Consider the following 23,329-nt stretch of genomic DNA (forward strand, 5'->3'; position numbering starts at 1 on the left):
CCTGGAAGAGGGCATAGCAATGTACTCTAGTATTCTTGCCAGGAGAATCCCCATGGACATAGGAGCCTGGCGGGCTGCAGTCCATAGGGTCACACAGTTGGATATGACTGAAGCAACTAAGAAGCAGCAGCATAGTTAATTTACAGTGTTTGATTTCTGCTGTACAGCTAAGTGATTCAGTTATACATATATTCTCTTTTTATATTCTTTTCCATTATGGTTTATCATAGGACACTGAATATAGTTCTCTGTGCTGTATAGTAGCACCTTGTTGTTTATCCATCCTCTGTATAAAATCTCACATCTCTAACCCCAACCTCCCACTCCATCCCTCTCCCAAACCCCTGCCCCTTGACAACCACTAGTCTGCTCTCTATGTCCGTGATTCTATTTGTTTCATAGATAGGTTCATTTATGTCATAGTTTAGATTCCACATGTAAGTGATATCATGTGATATTTGTCTTTCTCTGACTGACTTCACTCAGTATGATAATCTCTAGGTCCATATCCATGTTGCTGCAGATGGCATGATTTTCTCCTTTTTTAGTGGCTGAGTAGTATTCCATCGCATGGCTGTACCAGTGTACACCACCAGCACACCAGCTGCTTGCACCTCATTCTTCTCTGCTCTTCCCAGATTACTGGTTTCTTCTCCCTTCCCTTCTTCTCTCCTCCCACTCGCTCCTGATTTCAGGCAGATTAGAGTAGTGCCTTTTGGGCAAGCAGGAACACCCTAATCTGGTCGTAAGGAACCACTGCCCTTCCTGTGCTGTGGCCAAGCCCTTGTGGTTGTTGTTATTAGTAGAGTTAGGCCATTTTGTGTATATTTATCCACAAGGTGGTGCTGTAGGAAAGCTGGTAAGTCTTGCCCATCTCTAAAGATTTGCCTGTCATGCCTTTGGCACCCCACTTTACTGAGGTCTTTAAAAATTAAATTTGATTGAAATCAGCATGGAGTTTTTAAAATTAATAATATTTTATATACATGAAGATGGTACTGCTTTTTAAGGAGATTTTATGATAAGAATAGGGCTTCCGTGGTGGCTCAGATGGTAAAAATTCTTCCTGTAATGCAGGAGACCTGGGTTTGATCCCTGGGTCGGGAAGATCCCCTGGAGAAGGAAATGGTTAGAGTGGAAACCCACTCCAGCATTCTTGCCTGGAGAATCCCATGGACAGAGGAGCCTAGTGGGCTTCATTCTATGGGGTTGCAAAGAGCTGGACACGACTGAGTAACTAACACTTTCACTACAATAAGAATACATTGAACTGTGTTTATCATGTGTATACATGTATCCTTCCTTCCCCAAATCTACCAGTGTAACCTTAAAACTTCTTTTGGACCATGTTGGTTTTCTTCTGTTTTCATTTTAATTCCCAATCAGCGGGAAAGTAAAGCTTTTCATTTGAGGGGAGATGATTTTAGTTCATGTCAGATGTTTCTCATGGAGGACTGAGGTGCGTCTTCACAGTTTTTGTTTATTTTGAGTGTCTGTGATGCATCCTGTCTTTCCTCAGTCTTTGTTCACTTGCAGTTTCATCTTGTGACTGACGTTATTGCCTCCTTGTGTTCTTCATGTACCATATACACTAAACAATGCAAGTAGCCAGGAGAAATGTTGTTCCGTAAAATTAAGGAAGAATTAGCAAAGACTAAGCAGACTTTTGGAGCAGGTAACTTTTAAATTTAAAATTTCAGAATTTAAAATGAAGCAGGTCACTTGATTTCAGCCTAATGTTAGTGAAGTTGTGTCTTTTCCCTGACTGTTTCCAAAGATTGGACTCATTCCAACGCTCCAATGTCTTTCTTTCCACAGACACACAATCTTTGCCAGCAACACTTCCTCTTTGCAGATCACAAGCCTAGCCAATTCCACCACCAGACAGGACCGATTCGCCGGGCTCCATTTCTTCAACCCAGTGCCTTTGATGAAGCTTGTGGAGGTCAGTGGGGGTCTGCTTGTGCTGCTCTGCCCGCTCTCAGCCCCGCTTCTGAGTGGCCCGTGCCCTGCCACCAGGGATTGCGCTGCACGGATTTTAGTGGGAGGTTGGTAGGTTGGTTGTGCTTGTGCTTGGTTTCTCTAGCCAGAGTCTCCTTTCAGAGCCAAAGGAAGAAATAGCACCTGATATCTAGGAAGGCCCCTGGGCTTTATTCTCTGCAGACCTCTCTTTTGACCAGTGGTGTCCAGGAGAGCTGTTAACTGTGTGGAATATCAGTTATTGTTTGTGCCATAGCTGATGAGCAGTGCAGAGAGAAGCATCAGATTGGGAAGGCAGTACTGAAGACCACTGGCCTGATGAAACCACAGAGGGGAGAACCACACATGTTCGTGTTGTCTTGTCCGGGCTGGATGAGAAATTTTATTAGAAGCCTGGTTTCCTACAGGAGCCGCTGTATTACACCGTCCACTGTTGGTGGGTCACACTGGTGTCAGCTCCAGGTGACAGAGCCTTTGTACTGTCCCACAGGAGGCACAGCTCCTCTGTGTTGTGACCAAGCTATGAAAGCAGCATCTCATGGCCTCGAACCTCCTGACCTCAGACCCGGGAGGTGGCGGGAAATGGCCAGGGAGGGCTGTTGGGCTGCTGCCGCTTGCTTGCTCGAGACTCAGGTATAAGGGAGGTGGAGTCACAGTAGATAATTTGCACTGAAATGTGGAAACTTGCCTTTTATAGGGGGCTAATTATAGGGTCTGAGGAGCAGCTTCTATTAAAATAGCATTTGTTCTGAGGTTGAGGAGTTATTGCCGTGCGAAGTGTGGGGGCTGTGGATCCAGGCAGACCTCCAGCGACCAGCTGGGGCTCCCTGGGAGAGAGTGGAGATGTGGTCTTCCACTGCTGCCTTCTCCTCCAGGCCCCCTTCCCTCTGGGGTCCCCTTGTTTCTGTCACCTCCTGATGCTTACCTGCTCCCCTCTATAAGCATTAGCATCTAGTTTAAGGATGACTAAATTTCCTTCCAGTTTTCTTTCAGAGACTACTCTGAACCATCTTGTGATAGGAATTCTCTCTTCCACTAACATTGCTTTTTGGCTTCTTCCAATTTACTGCCAATCTCTAAAGCTGTTTTTGAAGAAGCTGAGGAACGAAATGGGCACAGGGAATAGAAGAAAACATTTTTCCTTACGCAGAAAAGAGCAAGGAAGTGGAATGAAATTTTCCACGTTTTTGGTTACTATATCATGTACATACGTGTTTTGAAGATAAAGACATATTCCAACTCTAATACTGTTTTCAACTACATTTACCTGATAATGTCCATTTGTGTCTTTGGAAATATGGTACATTGATTATTAACAGTTAATGTTTGACAAATGTTAACATTTTCTAGAAAATGTTTTCTAAAAGTGCTCTTCTTTATGCAACTTTTATTCTTTAACTTGAGCATTCAAGTATATGTCCCTGGTGGTAAATACCAAAGTGAACTGTAAGTTGAGTGGCTCTTCTCCTTTACTTGGGACTGGGTACATTTATATGTGTATATGTGTAATTTTTCAGACCCTGTGTTGGAACAGAATATCTGCAGCACATTGTTGGATGAATGAATAAATATGCATTCGTCCTGTTAAAAACAAAACAAAACTCTTTACTGTTGACTCCTTTAAGTCACCAAATTATTTTTAAAACTCCCTGACTTACAGCCCTTGTCATAGCCCAGTCTGTTTTGTCCTGATGGAGGTGATGTTTACACTTCCTCTTGAATAATCCTCAGGTTGCTGTTTGATTTGTGATACCTGCAGAGCAGTATCATCCCATTCCTCAACCCCATCTTAATGGTGCTTTTTTTCTGTTTTCACTCATCAGCTTCCCTTTGTGCCATAGCATACCAGCACATCCCAAGCTGTGATCACATTAAAACATGAATAATAATGATTCTCTTCATTTATATAGTGCTTTTCATCCTGCACAGACACTATCTCATTACACCATACAGTCCTCTTAAAAGAGGGAGGATGTGTCAGATATCGTCATCCCTATTTCAGAGGTGAAAGGTGAGGCACCAGGGGTTGATTTGACTCCCTGAGCTTATATCAAGGGTCTGATGTAGAAGCCAAGCCTGTTGGCTTTGACTCTCATTGGTGTCCCTTAACTGGCATTTAAATTATATATTTAATTTATATAAACTCATCTGGGTCTCTCTTATTTGCTGAAATCTAATTCCTGACAGGTGAATTCTTTCCTGCGAGCTGACTGCCAGGTGTGGTGCTCGGTGCCGACTCCTTTCGAGCCCTGCAGCCCACTGTGAGCAGGGTAGCAGTCGTACTCTTGCAGTGCACCTCACAGAGAGGGTCAGGTGGGTGGCCTGGGCCTTCCTGAGGTTCTGGCAGGTGGCATGCCCCAGCCATAGGCCTGCATTTGCTGGATATGAAGGCTTCCCTCTGGGATGAGCCTGTTCTGAGGCAGAGGAAGCTGTTGGCCTTTGGGGCATCTGTGTGGGAGAGGGTAGAGTAATAGGGGGTCACTCATCTCAGAGTCCATAGGACCTTGGTGGCCTGGGCGCGTCACTCAGTTTTCCTGGGGCTCCTTCTCTTCATCTTTCTACTAAGAGAAGGTGCGTCTTCATGCAGAATGTGTTGAAGGCAAGCGTTATACTCTAGTAGACTGCCAGTTACTTCCCTGAACTCATTAACAGCGGCAAATAAAACCCTAATAAGAGCCAGCATTTACTGAGCATTTCCTTGGAGCTGCCCTTAATGCTTTACTTCCTAATCTAATTCCATTCTCACCTCAGCTCCTTGAGGGTAGATAGAGTGATTTCAGTATTATTTCAATTTCTAGAAACATTCCCAGAGTCACAGAGCCAGTAAGTGGAAATGTGATTGGGGTTTGAACCCAAGTCTCAGTGACAAAGTCTGTAAAACTCTCCTACACACATATACACACGTTTATATCAGTCTTTTTAGCCTTGATTTTGTGTGTTCTGTGATATTCCAGTGTCTTGAAGTGGACATTTTGTTTCTGGCTTGAGATCCTTCTTTTCTGAAACTAAAAATTATTTTTGCCACCTGTGTGGCCATTTTTCCTCAATGTTTCCTTGAACTGTTCTATTGAAATTGTTTGCTGATTTTATGGTTATAATTCTTCTCTGCTTTGCATTTCCAGGTCATTAAAACACCAATGACCAGCCAGAAGACGTTTGAATCTCTGCTAGACTTCAGCAAAGCCCTGGGAAAGCATCCTGTTGCTTGCAAGGTAGTGTATGGGTAGCCCTGGGAGGGGGTGATTTTTCTGGGACCCTGACTTATTCCAGGAGGGATTCTTCTGCTGTAGGCTGATGTGGAAGATGGGCGCTCTTACTGCAGGTCTGTCCGCAGGCTGTAAAGGGCAAGCTGCATCCAGCAAGGAATCCTGGTGTTTATGTGTGAAATTATCCCTGGTGCTCTCACCTGCTTTGCTCTGATTACCTTCAGACTCTGCATTTGCTGTAGTTCTTGTTTGCTGCTGCTGCTGCTAAGTCACATCAGTCGTGTCCGACTCTGTGCGACCCCATAGACGGCAGCCCACCAGGCTCCCCCATCCCTGGGATTCTCCAGGCAAGAGTACTGGAGTGGGTTGCCATTTCCTTCTCCAGGGCATGAAAGTGAAAAGTGAAAGTGAAGTCGCTCAGTCGTGTCCAACTCAGTGACCCCACAGACTGCAGCCCGCCAGGCTCCTCCGTCCATGGGATTTTCCAGGCAAGAGTACTGGAGTGGGGTGCCATTGCCTTCTCCAAGTTCTTGTTTAGTTTCCCCCAAATTACGAACGGGACTTCTGCATGACTTGGTAGTTTTTCTGTAAGGACAATTGTGTCACAAGATGCCATTACAAATTTTTATGATGGTTGGTGGTTTAGTCACTAAGTCGTGTCTGACCCTTGTGATTCCATGAACTGTAGTCTGCCAGGCTCCTCTGTCCATGGAATTTCCCAGGCAAGAATACTGGAGTGGGTTGTGTCTCCTACGTTTCAGGTGGTCTCCTGCATTGTAGGCAGATTCTTTACTGACTGAACCACCAGAGAAGCCCAATTATTTGTAAATATGTCATTTATCTTTTTGACCATAATTTAATTATTTTACATTTTTAAAGTTTTTATTTTTTTATGTAATTTTTAAAGGTTACTTTGCATTTATAGTTATTACAAAATATTGGCTATATTCCCCATGCTGTACAATAATACATCCTTGACCTGTCTTATATCCATTAGTTTGTATCTCCCACTCTCACCCGTATATTGTCCATACCCCACCCCCACCCCATGGTAACCACTAATTTGGTTTCTATATCTGTGAGTCTGCTCTTTTGTTCTGTTCATTAGTTTGTTGTATTTTTTAGATTCCACATGTAAGTGATGTACAGTATTTATCTTTCTCTGTCTAACTTACTTCACTTAGCATAATACTCTCCAAGTCCATCCATGTTGCTGCAAATGGCAAAATTTCATTCTTTTTTATATGGCTGAGTAAGTATTCCATTCTATATATACCATGTCTTCTTAAGCCAGTTGTCTGTTGATTGGCACTTGGGTTGTTTCCATGTCTTGGTTATTAACACTGGGGCACACATATCTTTTTGAATTAGTGTTTTTGTTTTTTTCAGATATATACCCAGGTGTGGAATAGCTAGTTGACTGTAATCTTTTCAATATCATTGTGGTTCTTCTCATAGCATACTTTTACTTTCCAAAAGAGTCTCAAGTTTGCACTCACAGTATTGTATTAATCCACGAAAACTCCAGTTGTTTATGAATCATCTGAATAAGTCATCTGTCAACGTGGACCCCAACAGCCAAAGAGAGCAGACTTAAACCTGCCAGTCTCCTGCATTCCAGGACTGTAGTGTTATATTAGGGAATCTCATTTTTTAACACTCATTTTTTGTTGGTTTAGTTTTATGGTTTTAAATATTCTGGATTAAAAAATATATATCACATTAATAACCAGAGGGTATGGTTGTACTTTCTTACCAGTTTTTGCTTTGTTCATGGCAAAAAGTAGCCATTGTTAGAAGAGACATTAGTGTGCAGCAAATGAAAAGCTAGGTGTGAAATGAAAGTGCAGGAACAAGTCAGGGGTGGTCTTTAGCAGCAAAGTCATTAATTCATGGAGAGCGATGATCCATTTTTCCTTCGGGATAGCCATGGCAGGTGCAGGCCTGGGAACTGTGGTCTCATGAAATTGCACTTCTTACATCATCACAGTACTCTCTTTTTAGGTGCTACCTTAGGCATTCAGGGAGTCTTTTAGACCCTAACTCTCAGGGTCAGTTATTCAGGCCCTTGGTGAAGCATCCAGAGAGTAGAGGAAATCACATAGAACAGACGTCAGCAGACTTTTCTGTCAATGGCCAGATAGTAGTATATTAGGGTGCATAGTCTCTGCTGTAGCTACTGGATTCTGCTCGTGTAACAGGAAAGCAGCGTGGACCATACCTGCAAGGAGTAATGTGCTTCTGCTCCACTAAAACTTGATTTACACAAATAGATGTGGACTTAGCCTCCAGGATTATAGCTTAGGAACACCCAACATAGAAGAACGACATCAATGTGCCTAAAATGTATCTTTCTTCATAGGAAGACTTCACAGGCAAAGTGTGCTGTGAAACGGTGAAGGCCATGGACTTGAGCCAGCCGGCCTGGGCTCACATCCTGGCTTTGGCACTTACTAGATGTGTAACCTTGGGCCTTCTCGTAACCTCCCTGTGCCTCGGTATCCTCTCCCTCACGCAGAGGCAACAATAGAACTTATCTCAGGGTTACTGTGAGGAATAAGTGAATGACTATTTGTAAAGTACTTAGGACAAACAATTCCCGCTATATCATAAGTACAGTAAATAGTGTTTAATAAATAAGTAAATGTGTATGAAAAATGTAAGGTGTGTGAGTACATAAAGGTAAATTGCTTTATTAAATGGCCGTGTCTCTTTACATTCCAGTGTTATGAGAGTATCTCTCTGTATCTTCAACAGCATTGAATATCGTAATGGGGGAAAAGCCCCTTGCCAGTAACCTTACTGGTAACATGCTATTTTGTTCTTCTGAATATTTCTTCTATTTTTTGTTGTTTAGTCACTAAGCTGTGTCTGACTCTTTTGCATCCCCATGGACTGTAGCCTGCAAGGTTTCTCTGTCCATGGGATTTCCTAGGCAGGAATACTGGAGTGGGTTGCCGTTTCCTTCTCCAGGGGATCTTCTCGACCCAGGGACTGAACCCATGTCTCCTGCATTGGCAGGCAGATTCTTTACCACTGAGCCACCAGAGCAGCGTTGTAATGATATTATATGAATACTTCATATATTGGAGAAAATATTTTTCCCAGGCTACTTTCCGATTTCTAACCTTGTGTATGATGTGGCTTCCTGTATTCAGATACCCTACCCTGTCCTGAATTTCTGCAATAAACTTTTTGAAGTTAAAAAACAGGTTTGCCCTGGTTATTATTAATAAATCAGCATAATTATATTAATATAGTCTTGGTTAAACAGATAAAGCTCTTTTGTGCATCTCTGTATTCCTGGGAGGTAGGGTAGGGATGGTTTCAGTTTGTCCAGAGTGAAAGGAGGAACAAACCCTGTGGCTACAGTATGCAGGCAGGTGAGTAGTAAGAGTAATACAGGAGGCTGGGCATCTTCTATTCAGATGTTTATGGAGTGCCCAGTGTGTGCTTGAAATGGGACTCATCCTGGGCCAGGGTGAGGGTTTTTTCCTGAGGGAGGGTCACAGCCTTTTGTTAAAAGAAGGGGACTCTGTTTACCTAGTGGAAATCAACTTTCCATAAAAACCACTGAAAAGTTACCAAGCGGGCCTGCCCCACAAGCTCCCAGGAGAGCTCAGTAGGCAGAATCCGCATTCCCACCATTCCTCCAGGAGAGATGGTTAAGTGTTTGAGTGAGGAGGGAAATGAAGAAAAGGGTCTTCTGGGGAGGAGTCTTGGTCTGTTAGCTGTGCGAGGCCATCGGTCTGTTGGGACCTCCTTGTTTTTCCCGGGCCCTGTCCCCAGCTCCACTGTCCTGTGCCAAGCACCGGAGTACACATAGGAAAGAGCCTGAGGAAACCTCAACAGCTGGGCAGTTGTGCTCCCGAGGCGTGTTCAGGATGGAGTGTGACTTTTTCTAGACTCGTTAAGAAATGCAGGAGAGGAGAGGAGTAAAGGGTCTACTGTTTGAGGGAGCATAATAATGCTATATGTGCAGCATTTTATGTGCTTTCATTTATCTTCACAACTAGTGAGGTAGAAATTACTGCTCCCATTTCACAGATGATGAAACTGAGTTTCAGAATGATGCAAGGTCAAAGAGTATTCAAACCTGAGCTCAGATCCGCCTGCTCCCAAAGCTGTGCTCTTTCTAGTGACCCCCTGGCTCTACCTTTACCCCTTTCAGGACCCGTGCAGTAGGGGCTTCTGGTTACTGTAATAGTTGGATAAATTGTCATGTGGGGTAGAAGTGAGGCTGTCTTGGTTCTTTGAAACATTGAAAATGTATAGCCTGATAAATGTGTGTGATAATCCAGGGTGAGAAGGAGCGAGCTGGTGACTTTACATAAAGATAAAGTTCACAGAAATTCACTTGTCTGTTTTTCTCTCTCCTCTGACAGGACACGCCTGGGTTTGTCGTGAACCGTCTTCTGGTGCCGTACCTCATGGAAGCAGTCAGGCTGTGTGAACGAGGTAGCTGTCCCCACCCAGGCCAGGAGCAGCAGGCCTGTAGTCCTTTTGTAGGAAGGGCTGGGCCATGTGGAGCAGGGGAGGAGCTTTTGTTTTCGGACTCTTGTGAATCAGCCTCACCCTGAGCCCTGTACCTTTGTCACTGTGTTCCCAGGATCCTCTCTGTTCCCTTGGAGGTCTCTGGGGACTTCCCACTCCGCCACCTCCAACTACAGTCTCAGCCAGAGCAGTCATAGGCCAACATGGGTTTATAAACCCATGGATTTATAGAGATCCTGGATCTCTGGCTAAGAGATATATTGCTTAAAACAATGACGACGATATAAAAATCACTGGGCTAGGGAACCTTTAAAATTCCCTAGGGTTGTAAAATTGTGACAGGAGATGGGAAATTAGTAACAAGATTGTAATGTGACAAGGAATGTTTCTGACAGTGGTGTCCGTCCTTACTGAATGATATTATGATGCAGTTTTTTTAACCTTAAGAATGGTCTAAAATGGTTTTTCCTCAATACTGGTAGCTTGACAAAGAATGATTTTCCCTGTTGTAGAAATAGACTTGGGACATGATCCAAGGTTAGAAAATGTCATGTATCCTCCTGCCTACTTTCCCTAAGGCATTTGTGGGAAGGTAATTGTTTCATCTCTGCTTCAAAGGCAAACAGGCCTTAATAGGACTGAATGAAAAGCAACTGTAATTGTTTTCAGTTACTTCATTCACAAACGCTTGCTCCTGAGAATGTCATTTTTGAAACAAAACATTTATACCAGCTCTTCCAGAGAGATGAAAGCATATTTGCTTCCTAAAAATCTGCTTTAAATATTAAAACTTTTCTGTGTTTTATGGAGGCATTTGCCTCACTTTTGCTTCAAGATCAAACTAACACTTCTGTGTTTCTCTATCAACAAATACATCTAATTACACCTCAAAGACAGCATGAAGCGTTTTGCCCTACTTTGAAGGACAGGGGTTTTCTTGGTAATGTAATGTTTTAGAATATAGCATGTGGGTGATCCACCTCTTAATGGTGTTCTTCTCACTGACACATACTGTCACTTTGATATATTTTCACCTGAACTGTGTCTGGCTGTAAGTTGAAAGTCACTTTCTTGTCTTCTGCTTTCCTCCCATCAGCAGTGGTCTTTTTCTGTACAGATGGAGTCCCTTTGACCTTCACATCACTAGCTACCTGGGAGATGAAACTGGGCAGGGAATCGGACCCCACGGGGGAAGTGTTCTTAGTTTGCCCTTGGTGCTGCTTCAGTGTCCTGGAGGTGCTGAGTATTATGAGTTGCTGCTGCTGCTGCTGCTAAGTTGCTTCAGTCGTGTCCGACTCTGTGCGACCCCGTAGACGGGAGCCCACCAGGCTCCCCTGTCCCTGGGATTCTCCAGGCAAGAACACTGGAGTGGGTTGCCATTTCCTTCTCCAATGCATGAAAGTGAAAAGTGAAAGTGAAGTCGCTCAATCGTGTCCGACTCTCAGCGACCCCATGGACTGCAGCCTACCAGGCTCCTCCGTCCATGGGATTTTTCCAGGCAAGAGTATGGAGTGGGATGCCATTGCCTTCTCCATAATATGAGTGGGTGGGTGCTATTTCCTCGAAAGCCACACTGTGGTATGGACTCCTCAGCCTCAGGCTTCTTACTGTGTCCCTTCTGCCACCTCATGGCTCTGCCAGAGGCAAGCGTGCTCACATGCCCGCCTGCCATCCCATTTGCATTCACCTGCTTGGAGTGACTGAGCTGCCTTCATGCTACTTTGAAATCTGAAAGTGCTTTGGATTATCCTCTCTCACCTGCCATGTCTGTTCATTTGTCACTTGACTCCCCCCGTCATCTAGTCTCCCTGTGCCAGTTAGTCTGCCTTTACTGTGGCTCCTCAGGCAACAAGGGATTCACACTTACCTTGTGTCTTGTCCAAACTGGTCTCCTCAGTATTGTGTTGTCCAGGAGGGTGAGGGGACAGTGCATTCCGTTTCTGCACGGCAGCAGAGTTGGACCATGAAGGCAGCTTAGCCCAGCCCTTTCCAAACTCATGGTGGAGAACTTCTCTGTATGACATTATCTTGGTCAGCTTATGTGCTCTTAAAAAATAGAGAGAGTAATATAGACTGCTGCTGCTGCTGCTAAGTCGCTTCAGTCATGTCCGACTCTGTGCGACCCCATAGACGGCAGCCCACCAGGCTCCTTCGTCTCTGGGATTCTCCAGGCAAGAATATTGGAGTGGGTTGCCATTTCCTTCTCCAGTGCATGAAAGTGAAAAGTGAAAGTGAAGTCGCTCAGTCGTGTCTGACTCTTCGCGACCGGGTGGCATATAAATGACCACAATTTATTTTTCACATTTTTGGAGACAGTAGTCCAAGATTAGGGTGCCAGCACGATCAAGTATCTGGTGAGAGCCCTCCTCTGGCTGCAGACTGCTGACTTCTCGGGTCCTCACATGGTAGAGAGCAGAGCGAGGAAACCAGCTCTGCTGTGACTCTTAGAGGAGCTCTGATCCCTTTCATGTGAGCTCCACCCTCGTGACTCTTCTAATTCCTACAAGGTCCCACCTCCTTACACCACTGTATTTAGGAAGTAGGGTTTCAATGTGAATTTTGGGCACATAACAAATACTTGATATACCTGAGGTGAGCATGCCTCTAAGACAGGTGGGCAGATTGCTGCTTTGAGCGGTAGGGGGTCATCAGAAGGATGTGTGGGGTGTTAGAACAGAGAATCAGCTCCATCACTGTCCACTTGGGCCTCCTGGGCAGCTGAGCGGCTTTCAGAGTTCACAGGCCCTCAGCAGGGCTTCTGCCATCTGTCCGTGGGGTCTCGGGCATGCCACTGCCCCTCACCGCTGCTCACTGGCTGTGAGCCTCCTTCTGTGTCAGGCCTTCCTCCCCATTGCCTTGCAGCCTCTGTCCTCACTCCTGGTGCTGTTGTCATTCCCACTATAATCTCATCCCCTGGGTCAGGGCTCTCTCTGCAGACCTCTGAGCAGACTGGTGACCACAGCAGACAGCACCTCCTATGGGACGCCGCTGGCGGGTCAGAGTCAGCTCTGGCAGGTGGGGCTGCGTGGTTAGCTTTTCTTGGGTGACACCTGGGAGTGTCACGAGCCGGTCCCCCAGTCACCGTGTGACATCCTGTTCACAGTGTCCCTGCCGTGCTCGGGACATATTCAGTGGTTCCATTGGAGCCTACCAGATACAGTGCCCTCGCCAGGGAGCCTTCTTTCTCCTCACCCTCTGCCTTCTTGTCTTGCCTCACGCCTTACTCCCACCTTCTCTCAAGGCCCCAATGGACCGTACCCAGTGCTCCAAGTCGGATGTAATCTTTGTTGTCATAACTCTCTATGCTTTGCTTCTGCTTCAGGGTATGTGCCTGCCCCATGGCACATGTCTTGCTTCTCCTACTGTGCTCTGTTTTCAGCATTTGGGTCCTCATCTTCATACTTCCAAAGTGCTTGTGTAAGACAGGCTTTAGGTAGCTGTTGATGGATAAAGGAATGGTGGCTGCACTGCAGTTCTGATCCTGTTGCCTGTGACCCTGGTTTGTCGTTTTGCCAAGAATGGTCGGTAGGTGGTGCTGATGAGCCAGCAGAGGCAGCCTATTTGGGCAGGGCCCCAATTCCCAGGCCTGTAGAAGAGCTGAGAGTTCACTGAGGATGCTTTTCTTTGTTGTCGAGAGTTAGGGGATGGGGAGGCCCTATCAACCCTCTATGGTTGATGCAGAATTTCTTGTGTATGCACATTTTCTTTGGAGAAGATGTCAGATTTTAAGTGCTTGACTCTAAAGATTAGGAATTAATGGTCTAAAGCATGATACCATGTTTAACTCCCACTTGGCATACCAGTCTCTATTGTATATTTCTCTCTCTTTTTTTTCCCTCTTTACTCTCTTACTCAGAACAGAATTTTTAGAATTGTGCTGACTTTGTAAAACTGCTTAGAGTTTTTTTTCATGATGTGCTTTGTCTTCATATTATTTTTTAGAAATAAAATAGTCAAGTGAGTCTCTGAATCTAGGATAACAGTCTTGACTCTAGGGTTTATTGTCTCTCCTAAATATTGATTTGATTAAATGGCTTTAAGGTAAGTTGGAACCATTATGCCATGAGATTTCTATCCCCAGGAAGCTGATATTCTAATAAGGGGAGACAGCCTATAGCGAGTGAACCAACAGATAACATGTTAGGTTGTGACCAGTAATCCTTGAGAAAGATAAATATACAGTCTAGGGGGTGGCAGGAGTCCTAGCCTGGAGTCTTGATAGCTCCTAGCTTATATGCAGAGAGGAGGGGAGTCTCTGGTGCTCTGACATCTGAGCGGAGGTCTGCAGATGTTGAGGACAGGATCCCAGTACAAGGAGCAGCAGGAGTGAGCCCCAGGAGCACGCTAGGCTTGCTTCAGCATTTTGGCCTCTACACCACAGAAGCCTGGGAGCCTAATGAAATCCTCTCAGCAGATTCTTTTATCAGCTGCCATGTTCTTTCTCATTCCTGTTTTGCACATGCTGTTCTTGCTGCCTGGAATGCCCTTCCCTGCCCGCTCTTCCCTGGGGATTCTCTTCAGGACCATCAGGACCATCAGGACCCATGCCTGGGTGGTGGTTTTGGTGAAGTCATATCGTTGTGAGTAAACCTCTCCATCTTTGCCCACACAGCAGTGTGAATCTTCCTGAATCTTCAGCACTTATTAGATGAAAGTTTTGGTTTGCACATCTGAATCCTGCCATTAGATCATGGAAACTGCAGTGCTTGTCTTGTTTTTCTTCATTTCATCCTAAGTCTCTGGTGCCTGATACATAACAGATATTAAACAGAAGTTGAATGAATGAGGCTGCCTGATAAGGCTAATGTCTATGTGATCATTTTTGCTCTCTTCTGACCTGAAACTCAAGTCATTCTCAGGAACCTCTGGTTGACTAATCAGAGGAGTACCGATAAAGTCACCCAGGAGAAATAATTGGTTGGTATTTTAATCATCTTGAACCACCTTGAAATCCTTTGGCATTATCTTAGTACTTCATATGCTTTTAAAAATAGAACCTTTATGCATGTTTAAGTAGTTCTTGTTCCTCATGCCTAAAATATCTGAAATATTTAGGTTGTGAAGTCCTCTCTTAAGTTTTTTTAATCACTTTTTTTATTTAGCTGTGTTTTAACTGACCATTTCTTTATGCTTTGGAACAAAATTCTAGATAGACACTTGTTATAGGCTAGTTGTGTTCCAGATTTTGGAGAAAGGGGACAGGTTGCTCTCTATAAAGACCTCTGGTCCACAGACATGTGAGAGATAATATTCCATGGAAAAAGCACTTTGGTTCTTGTCTTAGTTTCCTCAACACACTTTCAAACTTGAGTGACAGTTCTAAATCAGGTTTGGGCTTTTCTTTAAACATTATCCTGACTAAAGAGTTTATATGCATGGGATTCCAAAGGAATGACTCATTACTTACAAAACCAAGAAAGGTAAAAAAGAAAAATATACATACAATACATAGAAAAACATACAGCTTCATTGTTTTCTTTTTTAAAAAACAGTCCCTTTATCAATCACAAACATGCTGTAGCTTTAAAGGATTTTTTAGTCAGTTATTCCAGAGAAGGAGAATCCCAATCCATTGGAAAGTAACTAATGTTTCCAGGCCACTGGGGCCTTCTTTCTCCATGAACAGAATGGTAGTGCTTGAGAATTTACCTCACAGACTAACTTCATGTAGTAGCTTTGAAAATCTTGTGACCTCTTAGAAAAATCTTACCCAAGCCGGAAGTCCTGACTCCAGAACTTTCTTGAATGTGCATTATATGTAAAACACTAGTAATTCAGGGACTAACCACGTGACAGGATGATCATGGGAAGGATGGTGGTGACTCAGTGCTGCCCTCTTCTGCTTAGGTGACGCATCCAAGGAAGACATTGACATGGCTATGAAGCTGGGCGCCGGGTACCCCATGGGTCCATTTGAGCTTCTCGATTATGTTGGGCTGGATACTACGAAGTTCATCGTAGATGGTAAGAATTGGAATTCTTTGTTGTCTGTCTTTAGTTGAGTTGAGGTAGTCTCTTTCAACTGTGAATTAAATTAAATGCCTATTTAAATAGATAAGGAGCCTTAGTGGACCTTCCAAAGTGCTGTCCCACCAGCTGAAAGATTCAAATAACACGACAGAAGGAAAAATATGACTGCCTAGTGTCCTCATAAGGCAACTTTTAAAAAATCTTTTCATTTTGAAAGAATTATAAATTCATAGGAAGTCCCACATTCAGCAAAATATAGCACAGACAGGGCCTGTGTACTCTTTTACCTACTTTCCCCTTAGGGTTGTATCTCATATAGCAACCACAGTACAATATCAGAGCCAGGAAATTGGCATTGGTACACAGTCATTCTGTCAGGTATGCTGATTTGTGTAACCACTGCATTCAAGATGCAGAACCATTTAAAAATGTGTATTCATTTTACTGTAGTGGCTACTAAAGTTGAATGTAGCTCATAGTACCAAGTTGTACGAAGATTACCTAAAGGGAAGGAGCAAGGGGAGGTTCTAGTGGAAGCAAGAACTTCAGAATTTTATGAGGATACAAAATACCAGTAGCAGCAAATTCAGATTTTTAACATGCCTGAAAGTCATTTCACTGTGTCACTGAGGGGTCCAGCCACCAGATTAACAGACACCTTTGGCATCAGCTATTTCTAGGAAGGGGTTGGATGAACAGAAGGGCCATGGGAGAGCTGGGCCTCAAGCGAGATATGGCCCCGTGGTGACCCCTGCTTTGAGCCTCATGTTCAGCCTTCTCTCTGCCTCTGCGAGTCTGGAGGCAGAGCGTGGGGAGAAGTGTTCCTACTCTGATGTGGGAGAGGCCCACGGGCCTCACTCATGCCACTCGGGCCAACAGGCTCACTCTGGGAATGCCGAGATGTAAAATAAACCCAGCACTTCATCCTAACCTCTTTTTCCTTCTCTCAATAGGTTGGCATGAAATGGACTCAAAGAACCCCCTGTTTCAGCCCTGCCCATCCCTGAATAAGCTGGTAGCAGAGAAAAAGTTTGGCAAGAAGTCTGGAGAAGGATTTTACAAATACCAGTGAGCAGCTTCTCTGGCTCCAGGACGAAGCCCCGTAAGCATATACCAGCAGCTCCCCAAGTGCCCACGGGAATGCTCTTTGGTCAGATGTTCCCTCCCACAGCACGATCTGTTCAATGTACATTTTGATTGTAATCTATCTGAATTAATCATTTACAAGAGTTAGAGTAATAGCAGATTCCTCCATTGAGAAACTAATTCCTTTTCCCTTTTGTAGTCTGTTCATTTCTGTGTATCTTCTAAAAAGCTTTACACCCTTGGTGCCTTGGAGCAAACATTTCTTTTGAACCTGTTGTTTTCATAAAGAGTTGCCAGAACCTGAATTCATTTACTTATAATGAGAGCATCCTGTGTCCATTGTTGCCACACGGAAAGTCGCCAGCCACTGACACACTGTTGTGTCTATGGAGGGCTGCGAGGCAGCACCTGCCTCTTGCCTTTACCAGGTTATCTACCGCCTGCAGCCTCAAGCCTTACCTTCCTTTGGGCATGATATCAGGTATCATGTCTTGATTCAACTCATCATTGAGATGTTGCTGCTGGATTAGTGGGAAGATCTCCAAGTGCAGGAAGATGTTTTGTTCACATCCGAAATCTGAATGATTATTGTCTGTCTCTTTTTTTTTCCCCCATGAGAAATCATTGCTGCAAATTGACTCTAATGAAATGCAGTTTTTTTAATCTGTGAAAATTTGAATTGAAATAAACATGTATAATTTAAAATCATAATATGTTTAAATGGTTATAAAAGTAAAGGTTGGTAATTTAGGCGGAAGCTGTGCCATCTTTGGCCTGTAGTCACTTTTTTGAGTGATAATGGTGAGGAAGGAGTGGCAGGAGAAGGTGTTTATGTACAACCTGCCTGTAGCTGTCACTCCAGATTTCTTAACCAGGAAAGCAGTAATAAAGGCACAAAAAACAGTTTTTAAGGAACATCTGTTCCTTCTTTGCCAACAAAAAGAAATAGTGTAACATAAGCTTCTTCTAATCATTGGCTTGAGAAAGTATCTTCCAAGATAGAATTTTGAGGCTGGAAAGACATCAGAAACCCTGAGGTCCAGTGGCCTCATTAACAGAGAGCTGACGTGATGTGCTCAAGGTGACCAGAAGTTTTGTGACAGAGCCAGGATTAGAACTAGGTTTTGATAAAATATAGCAAATTTGAAAATTTCAAATCCAGACGTCCATCCAGGACTGTCCCTAAAATGGGCATCCTTGTTTGGAATTCTTGGTCACAGTGCTCACGGTTAAGAGATTGTCCTCTGCCCATTTCATGATGGATAAAGGGGAGGTTATTAATTTTTTTTACTTGAATCTAACTAGAGCATAATGGAAAAATAACTATGTACATACATTTCTACCACACATAGAACCTGGTTTAGGAAACTTGTAGGTTATTCTTATATTTCCTAATGAAAAAAAGGAAGCACCTGTGACACCATCACCATTTCCATTACTTAAGGTTACCCTGTAGTCTGACAGCCCCCTGCTCACTGTCAGGCTGGCTCCTGACCTTTGACAGGAGCCCCAGGCTTAGGAGGGGCTTCCTTTCCTTCTCATTCTCTGACTGGACTGCCCACAGGATGTGGGCCCTCATCCTGGAAATGGCAGGGCTCACTCTTGACCACTGGCTTCCAGGAAAGAGCAAACTCAGTGATGTGGCCCTCAGTCTGCCCGGGGTGAGGGTAGGGGGTCACAGCCGTCTTTCCCTGGCTGAGGTTTCTCGGTGTGCTCTTAGCCTGCCAGAAAGTCAGAATACCTGGCCTCTAAATATTCTTTTGTTATTTTCAGAAATCCTCTTGCATGTGTTATGTTTGGGTCTGGGAAGAAATTTTGAACATCATCTTACACACAGGAGTGGAGAGTGGCTTTCTCAGCCCCATGCTCCAGTCTCTGCCTTCTTAGCTGATCACAGCTACTACCTGCCAAGGGCTGCGAGGGGAGAAAGGTCTTTGTGGTCAGTCAGGTCCTCTGCTTTCAAATCAGGACTGGCTACTGTATAGTCACCGCTTAAACAACATACACTAGTTACACTTTCATAGTTTGCAAATTATACTTTTCACACTTTGAAACAAGCTTTTGTCTTGACCCACCTTGATTTTAATACCTTTAACATTTCAATCTAACCAATTAAGTCTTACCAAAATACAAGGTGTGGCTCTAATTTTGTGGAACCAATTTTCCTGTAAACAGGCATTGATGGTACATAAATATTAATCAAAAATGTTTTGAACAATGGAAGCATTGCTATACTTTCAACCCATTTGGTTGTGTAAATTGTTTTTAAAATCACTCTATTTCATAATCACAATTTTTATTTCTATGGCAGAACAAATTTTAACTCCTGAAAGACAGAAAAATCTACTTCTATTTAATGTTTTATTTAAAATGACCAACTATGGCTGTTGCAGAATTAATTGGTATAAATGATTAACACCAAGGACTTTGGAATTAAACAGACTTGGGATCTAGTGCTGAGCCCCACTCTTTACCTATGCAGCCTAACCTTGGGGGGTTACTTGTCTTCTGGAGAGAGCTGGCAGAATGGGCAGAATGATGGGTCCTGTCCCACGAGGTGGCTGAGACGAAATGAGATGTCAGGTGTTGAGCTCTCTGCCGGGCTTCTTAGGCGGATTGCGACCACTCCCTCCTCTGCGCCCTATTTGAAAGGAAGCCACGGTTCACCTCAAACCTACAGGCTTACAGAGAGTCTGAACTTTTACCATTGGGGGAGTGGGCTGATGATTGGGAACAGTCCCACGGGTCTATTAAAAGAGTCGTAGAAATGAGGCTGTGGGGCCAACTTCCGCAGCTGCTCCGGAAGTGCTTCTCAAAGCGGTGGGAGGGGTGCTGTCCAGGCTGACCGGGAAAGAGAAACTCGCAGGAAGCGTCCAGTGAGCAGGCGAGGCGGCTGCCTCCCAGGTGTTAGACGTTTTGTGTTTGGTAGACTGCGGATGATTTAAGACCCTCTTAACAGAGACGAAAATCAAGGCAGGGGTGGTATGCGAACAGGAGCAACGCGAAGGCCACTGGTCAGCAAGGCAGAGCGAAGAGCAGGCCTCACACAGACAGAGCTGCGGCGGGCTGGGTGTCAGGCCTCGTGCCCGCCAGAAACACGCAGACTGTTCTCAGGCGAGCGAGCATGTGCTGGAAGGGAAAACCTAGAAGAACTCATAAATAATCACTTGCCTCGACGAGGTTTAGAAGACAGGAAACAGAAGCGTCCCCAACAGACCTGGGGAGTAAGGCGTGTTTGAGCCAAACTTTCTGGTCGCGGTGTTCGAATGGCTGAACTCTGGAGCCCTGTGGAGTTTTCACCACCTGCTCGTGGGAGGTGGATTTCCAGCGCTTTTCCGCTCGTGTTGAAGTTCCGGGGAAGCGGGCGGGTACAGCGGCAGCCTGCCTTACCGCATGGATTCGGGGCAGGCCAGGCAGGCAGAGCGGGTGCGTCCCGTTTGGTTCTGTGGCCTTCCATCCTCAGGCCGCGTCCAGGGGAGAGGAGCCCAGGGGAGAGGTTGTCCGCCCTGAGTACCCCCAGGTGACACTCCTGCTTAACTGGCGTCAGGGAAAAGGTGATGCGTGAGGGAGGGAAGGCTTCATCCTGAGAGGAGGCCTGCACACCTGGCAGAGCTTCAGCGGATGCCCGCACATCCTAGGCTGAGAACTAACGCATGTGGGGATGTTTAGAGAGAATCTGCTGCCCTTTGGGTGGGTGTGGGTCGGCTCCCAGGTGGCCCAGTGATAAAGAACCTCCCTGCCAATGCAAGAGACATAGGAAGACTCAGATTGGATCCCTGTGTCGGGAAGATCCCCTGGGGGAGGGCATGGCAAACCACTCCAGTATTCTTGCCTAGAGAATCTCATGGACAGAGGAGCCTGGCAGGCCACAGTCTATGGGGTTGCAAAGAGTTGAACACGACTTCGCGACTGAACAACAATTTCTGTACGGTGAAGTGATTCAGTTATATATATACATATACATTTTTTAAAAAATATTTTCATTATGGTTTATTATAGGATATTGAATATAGTTCTCTGTGCTATATAGTAGGACCTTGTTGTTTATCCATCCTCTGTATAAACTCTTACATCCCCAAACCCTAACCTCCCACTCCATGCCTCTCCCAAATCTCTCCCCCTTGACAACCACTAGTCTATTTTGTTTGTCCCTGAGTGTGTTTGTTTCTTAGATAGGTTCCTTTGTGTTATATTTTAGATTCCACACGTAAGTGATATCATATGGTATTTTTATTTCTTCTTCTGAATTCCATTATTATGAATAAACTGTAAGTCCATCCATGTTGCTGCAAATAACATTTTCTTTTTATGACTGGGTAGTATTCCATTGTATATATGTATCACATCTTCTTTACCACATCTTCTTTATCCATTCATCTGTCATTGGACATTTGTTTCCATGGCTTGGCTATTGTGAATAATGTTGCTATGAACATAGGGGCACATGTATATTTTTTAATTATCCAATTTTTTTCTGGATATGTGCCCAGGAGTGGGATTGCTGGATCATATGGTAATTCTGTTTTTAGTTTGCTAAGGAACCTCCATACTAGCTTCCACAGTGACTGCACCAACTTACATTCCTACCAACTGTGTAGAAGGGTTTCCTTTTCTCCACACCCTCTCCGGCGTTTATTTGTAGACTTTCTGATCATGGCCGTTCTGAGTGATGTGAGGTGTTGCCTCATTGTAGCTTTGATTTGTATTTCTTTGTTAATTAGCAGTGTTGAGCATCTTTCCATATGCCTGCCTATTGGCCATCTGTATTTCTTTGAAGAAGTGTCTGCTTAGGTCTTCTGGAAAATGGGCCATTTTTGTAAGTGGTGCCTGGATAGGTTGGAGCTCTCTGAGATCAGGCACTGAGGAAAGAATCCCAGCTAACTGGAACATTGGAATTGGAGCAGGCACAGCCTGCGCTAGATGCTGGCATGTGGGGAACAGATGAAGTTGTTCAGCAGGTACCTCTGGGCTTTTTAAAGCCCCCATGAGCACTGCACAGGCTTTGCTTTATGTACAGCTTGATGGCTAGAACCGGGCATTAGAGCGAGCTAGATTTTAAAAACTGTGGGTTGCCTTTCTCCAATTGAGCAAGGTTGATAGGACCTGTCAGAACTACAGGCCATTTTGTGTAAGGCTGTGTTTTACTTTGCTTGTTTTGTACCTTTTTCCTGATGGGAGAACATAGTATTACAGTGTAGAACATAAGTCAGTGATTCTACTCAGTTCAAATTCTGAGACAATTAAGTTACAAACAGAAGAGAATAATCTACTAATCCCTCGGTGACTACAAAGAGAAACCGTTGTGTGATTGTGTTTGTAGGCAGTTTTCTCATTCCATTCAGCAAATAATACATTTCCTACCAGCTGTTCCATGTATTTAATGGAGATCAAAACTTAATTTAGGTGGTAACATCTCACGATATTGTAGGTAAAGAAAAATAATAAACACATTGGTGTAAATGACCCAATAAAATCCAGACTGCCCCCTTGGTGTAAGTATTTCCTCAGTCTTTGGTCCAAATCAGAATAGTTAGATTTGCTTACTGTTTCCATGGATAGAAGAAATATGTTCCCATGTTCTATGGCTATAGGCATGATAAAAACAAAGTATTTTTTTACATTGGGGGAAAAAAAACTTGTTTAATAATAGATTATGAAGTAATTTAAAGAGAAGTTCATTTGCTAGTTATTTTGTATGTGCGGAGCATCTCTCATTTTCCACTCGCTGTCCATTTGTAGAGGTCATTGAGGTCTTCTCCAGCCCAAGAGGAGGTGTGAACTGAGGGTTGGAGGACAGCGCTCCCGCCAGCATGGGCAGCAGACACTGTCCAGCTCTCCAAACCTGGGCTTTCCCCACTGCGAACCTCTTTCCATTGTAAGAACTTGATATTTAAAGTTTACTATTGGAAGAGAAGGATGCCTGTGTGTTATAACAAATGCAGGTGATGAACAAGCTTACCAACAGCAAAAAACATTTTCCTAGGGGGCAAGTTATTTCAATAGAGCCTGTGGGCAAGTGCCCAGTAAATAGGTATTGAATGAGTGCATCAACCATTTGTGTTTAACGCCGGTTTACTATGCCTGTGACACTGCTGAGGATCGCATTCTTCTATTAGTATTAAGATGCTTAGGCACTCACTTCAGTTGCTCAATCATGTCCAACTGTTTGTGACCCCATGGACTGCAGCACGCCAGGCTTCCCTGTCCATCACCAACTCCTGGAGCTTACTCAAACTCACATCCATTGCTTCAGTCATGCCATCCAACCATCTCATCCTCTGTCGTCCCCTTCTCCTGCCTTCAGTCTTTCCCAGCATCAGGGTTTTTTCCAGTGAGTCGGTTCTTTGCATCAGGTGGCTTAAGTATTGGAGGTTCAGCTTCAGCATCAGTCCTTCCAGTGAATATTCGGGACTGATTTCCTTTAGGATGGACTGGTTGGATCTCCTTGCAGTCCAAGGGACTCTCAAGAGTCTTCTCCAACACCACACTTCAAAAGCATCAATTCGGTGCTCAGCTTTCTTTATAGTCCAACTCTCACATCCATAACATGACTACTGGAAAAACCATAGCTTTGACTAGATGGCCCTTTAATT

General features: G+C 44.3%; 1 protein-coding gene and 1 long non-coding RNA gene across 2 annotated transcripts in view; both read left to right on the top strand.

The window, feature by feature from the left end:
• HADH (hydroxyacyl-CoA dehydrogenase) overlaps positions 1–17,444 on the top strand; it is a 45,381-nt gene extending 27,937 nt beyond the window's left edge. Inside the window, exons 4-9 of the mRNA XM_081554527.1 lie at positions 1,819–1,945; positions 5,103–5,192; positions 9,572–9,644; positions 15,528–15,644; positions 16,604–16,752; positions 17,165–17,444. Coding sequence (XP_081410653.1) covers positions 1,819–1,945; positions 5,103–5,192; positions 9,572–9,644; positions 15,528–15,644; positions 16,604–16,722 — 526 coding nt within the window. The 3' untranslated portion in view covers positions 16,723–16,752; positions 17,165–17,444. The remainder of the gene's footprint in view (positions 1–1,818; positions 1,946–5,102; positions 5,193–9,571; positions 9,645–15,527; positions 15,645–16,603; positions 16,753–17,164) is intronic.
• Positions 10,777–15,114, top strand: LOC145531919 (uncharacterized). The gene is made up of 2 exons (XR_014072862.1): positions 10,777–11,151; positions 11,826–15,114. It is a non-coding gene; the product is annotated as an uncharacterized LOC145531919 (long non-coding RNA).
• Positions 17,445–23,329: the final 5,885 nt, after the last annotated feature.

This window comes from Giraffa tippelskirchi, chromosome 1, assembly GCF_054371585.1.
Source record: "Giraffa tippelskirchi isolate mGirTip1 chromosome 1, T2T-mGirTip1v1.2.pri, whole genome shotgun sequence".
NCBI classification, from domain to species: Eukaryota; Metazoa; Chordata; class Mammalia; order Artiodactyla; family Giraffidae; genus Giraffa; species Giraffa tippelskirchi.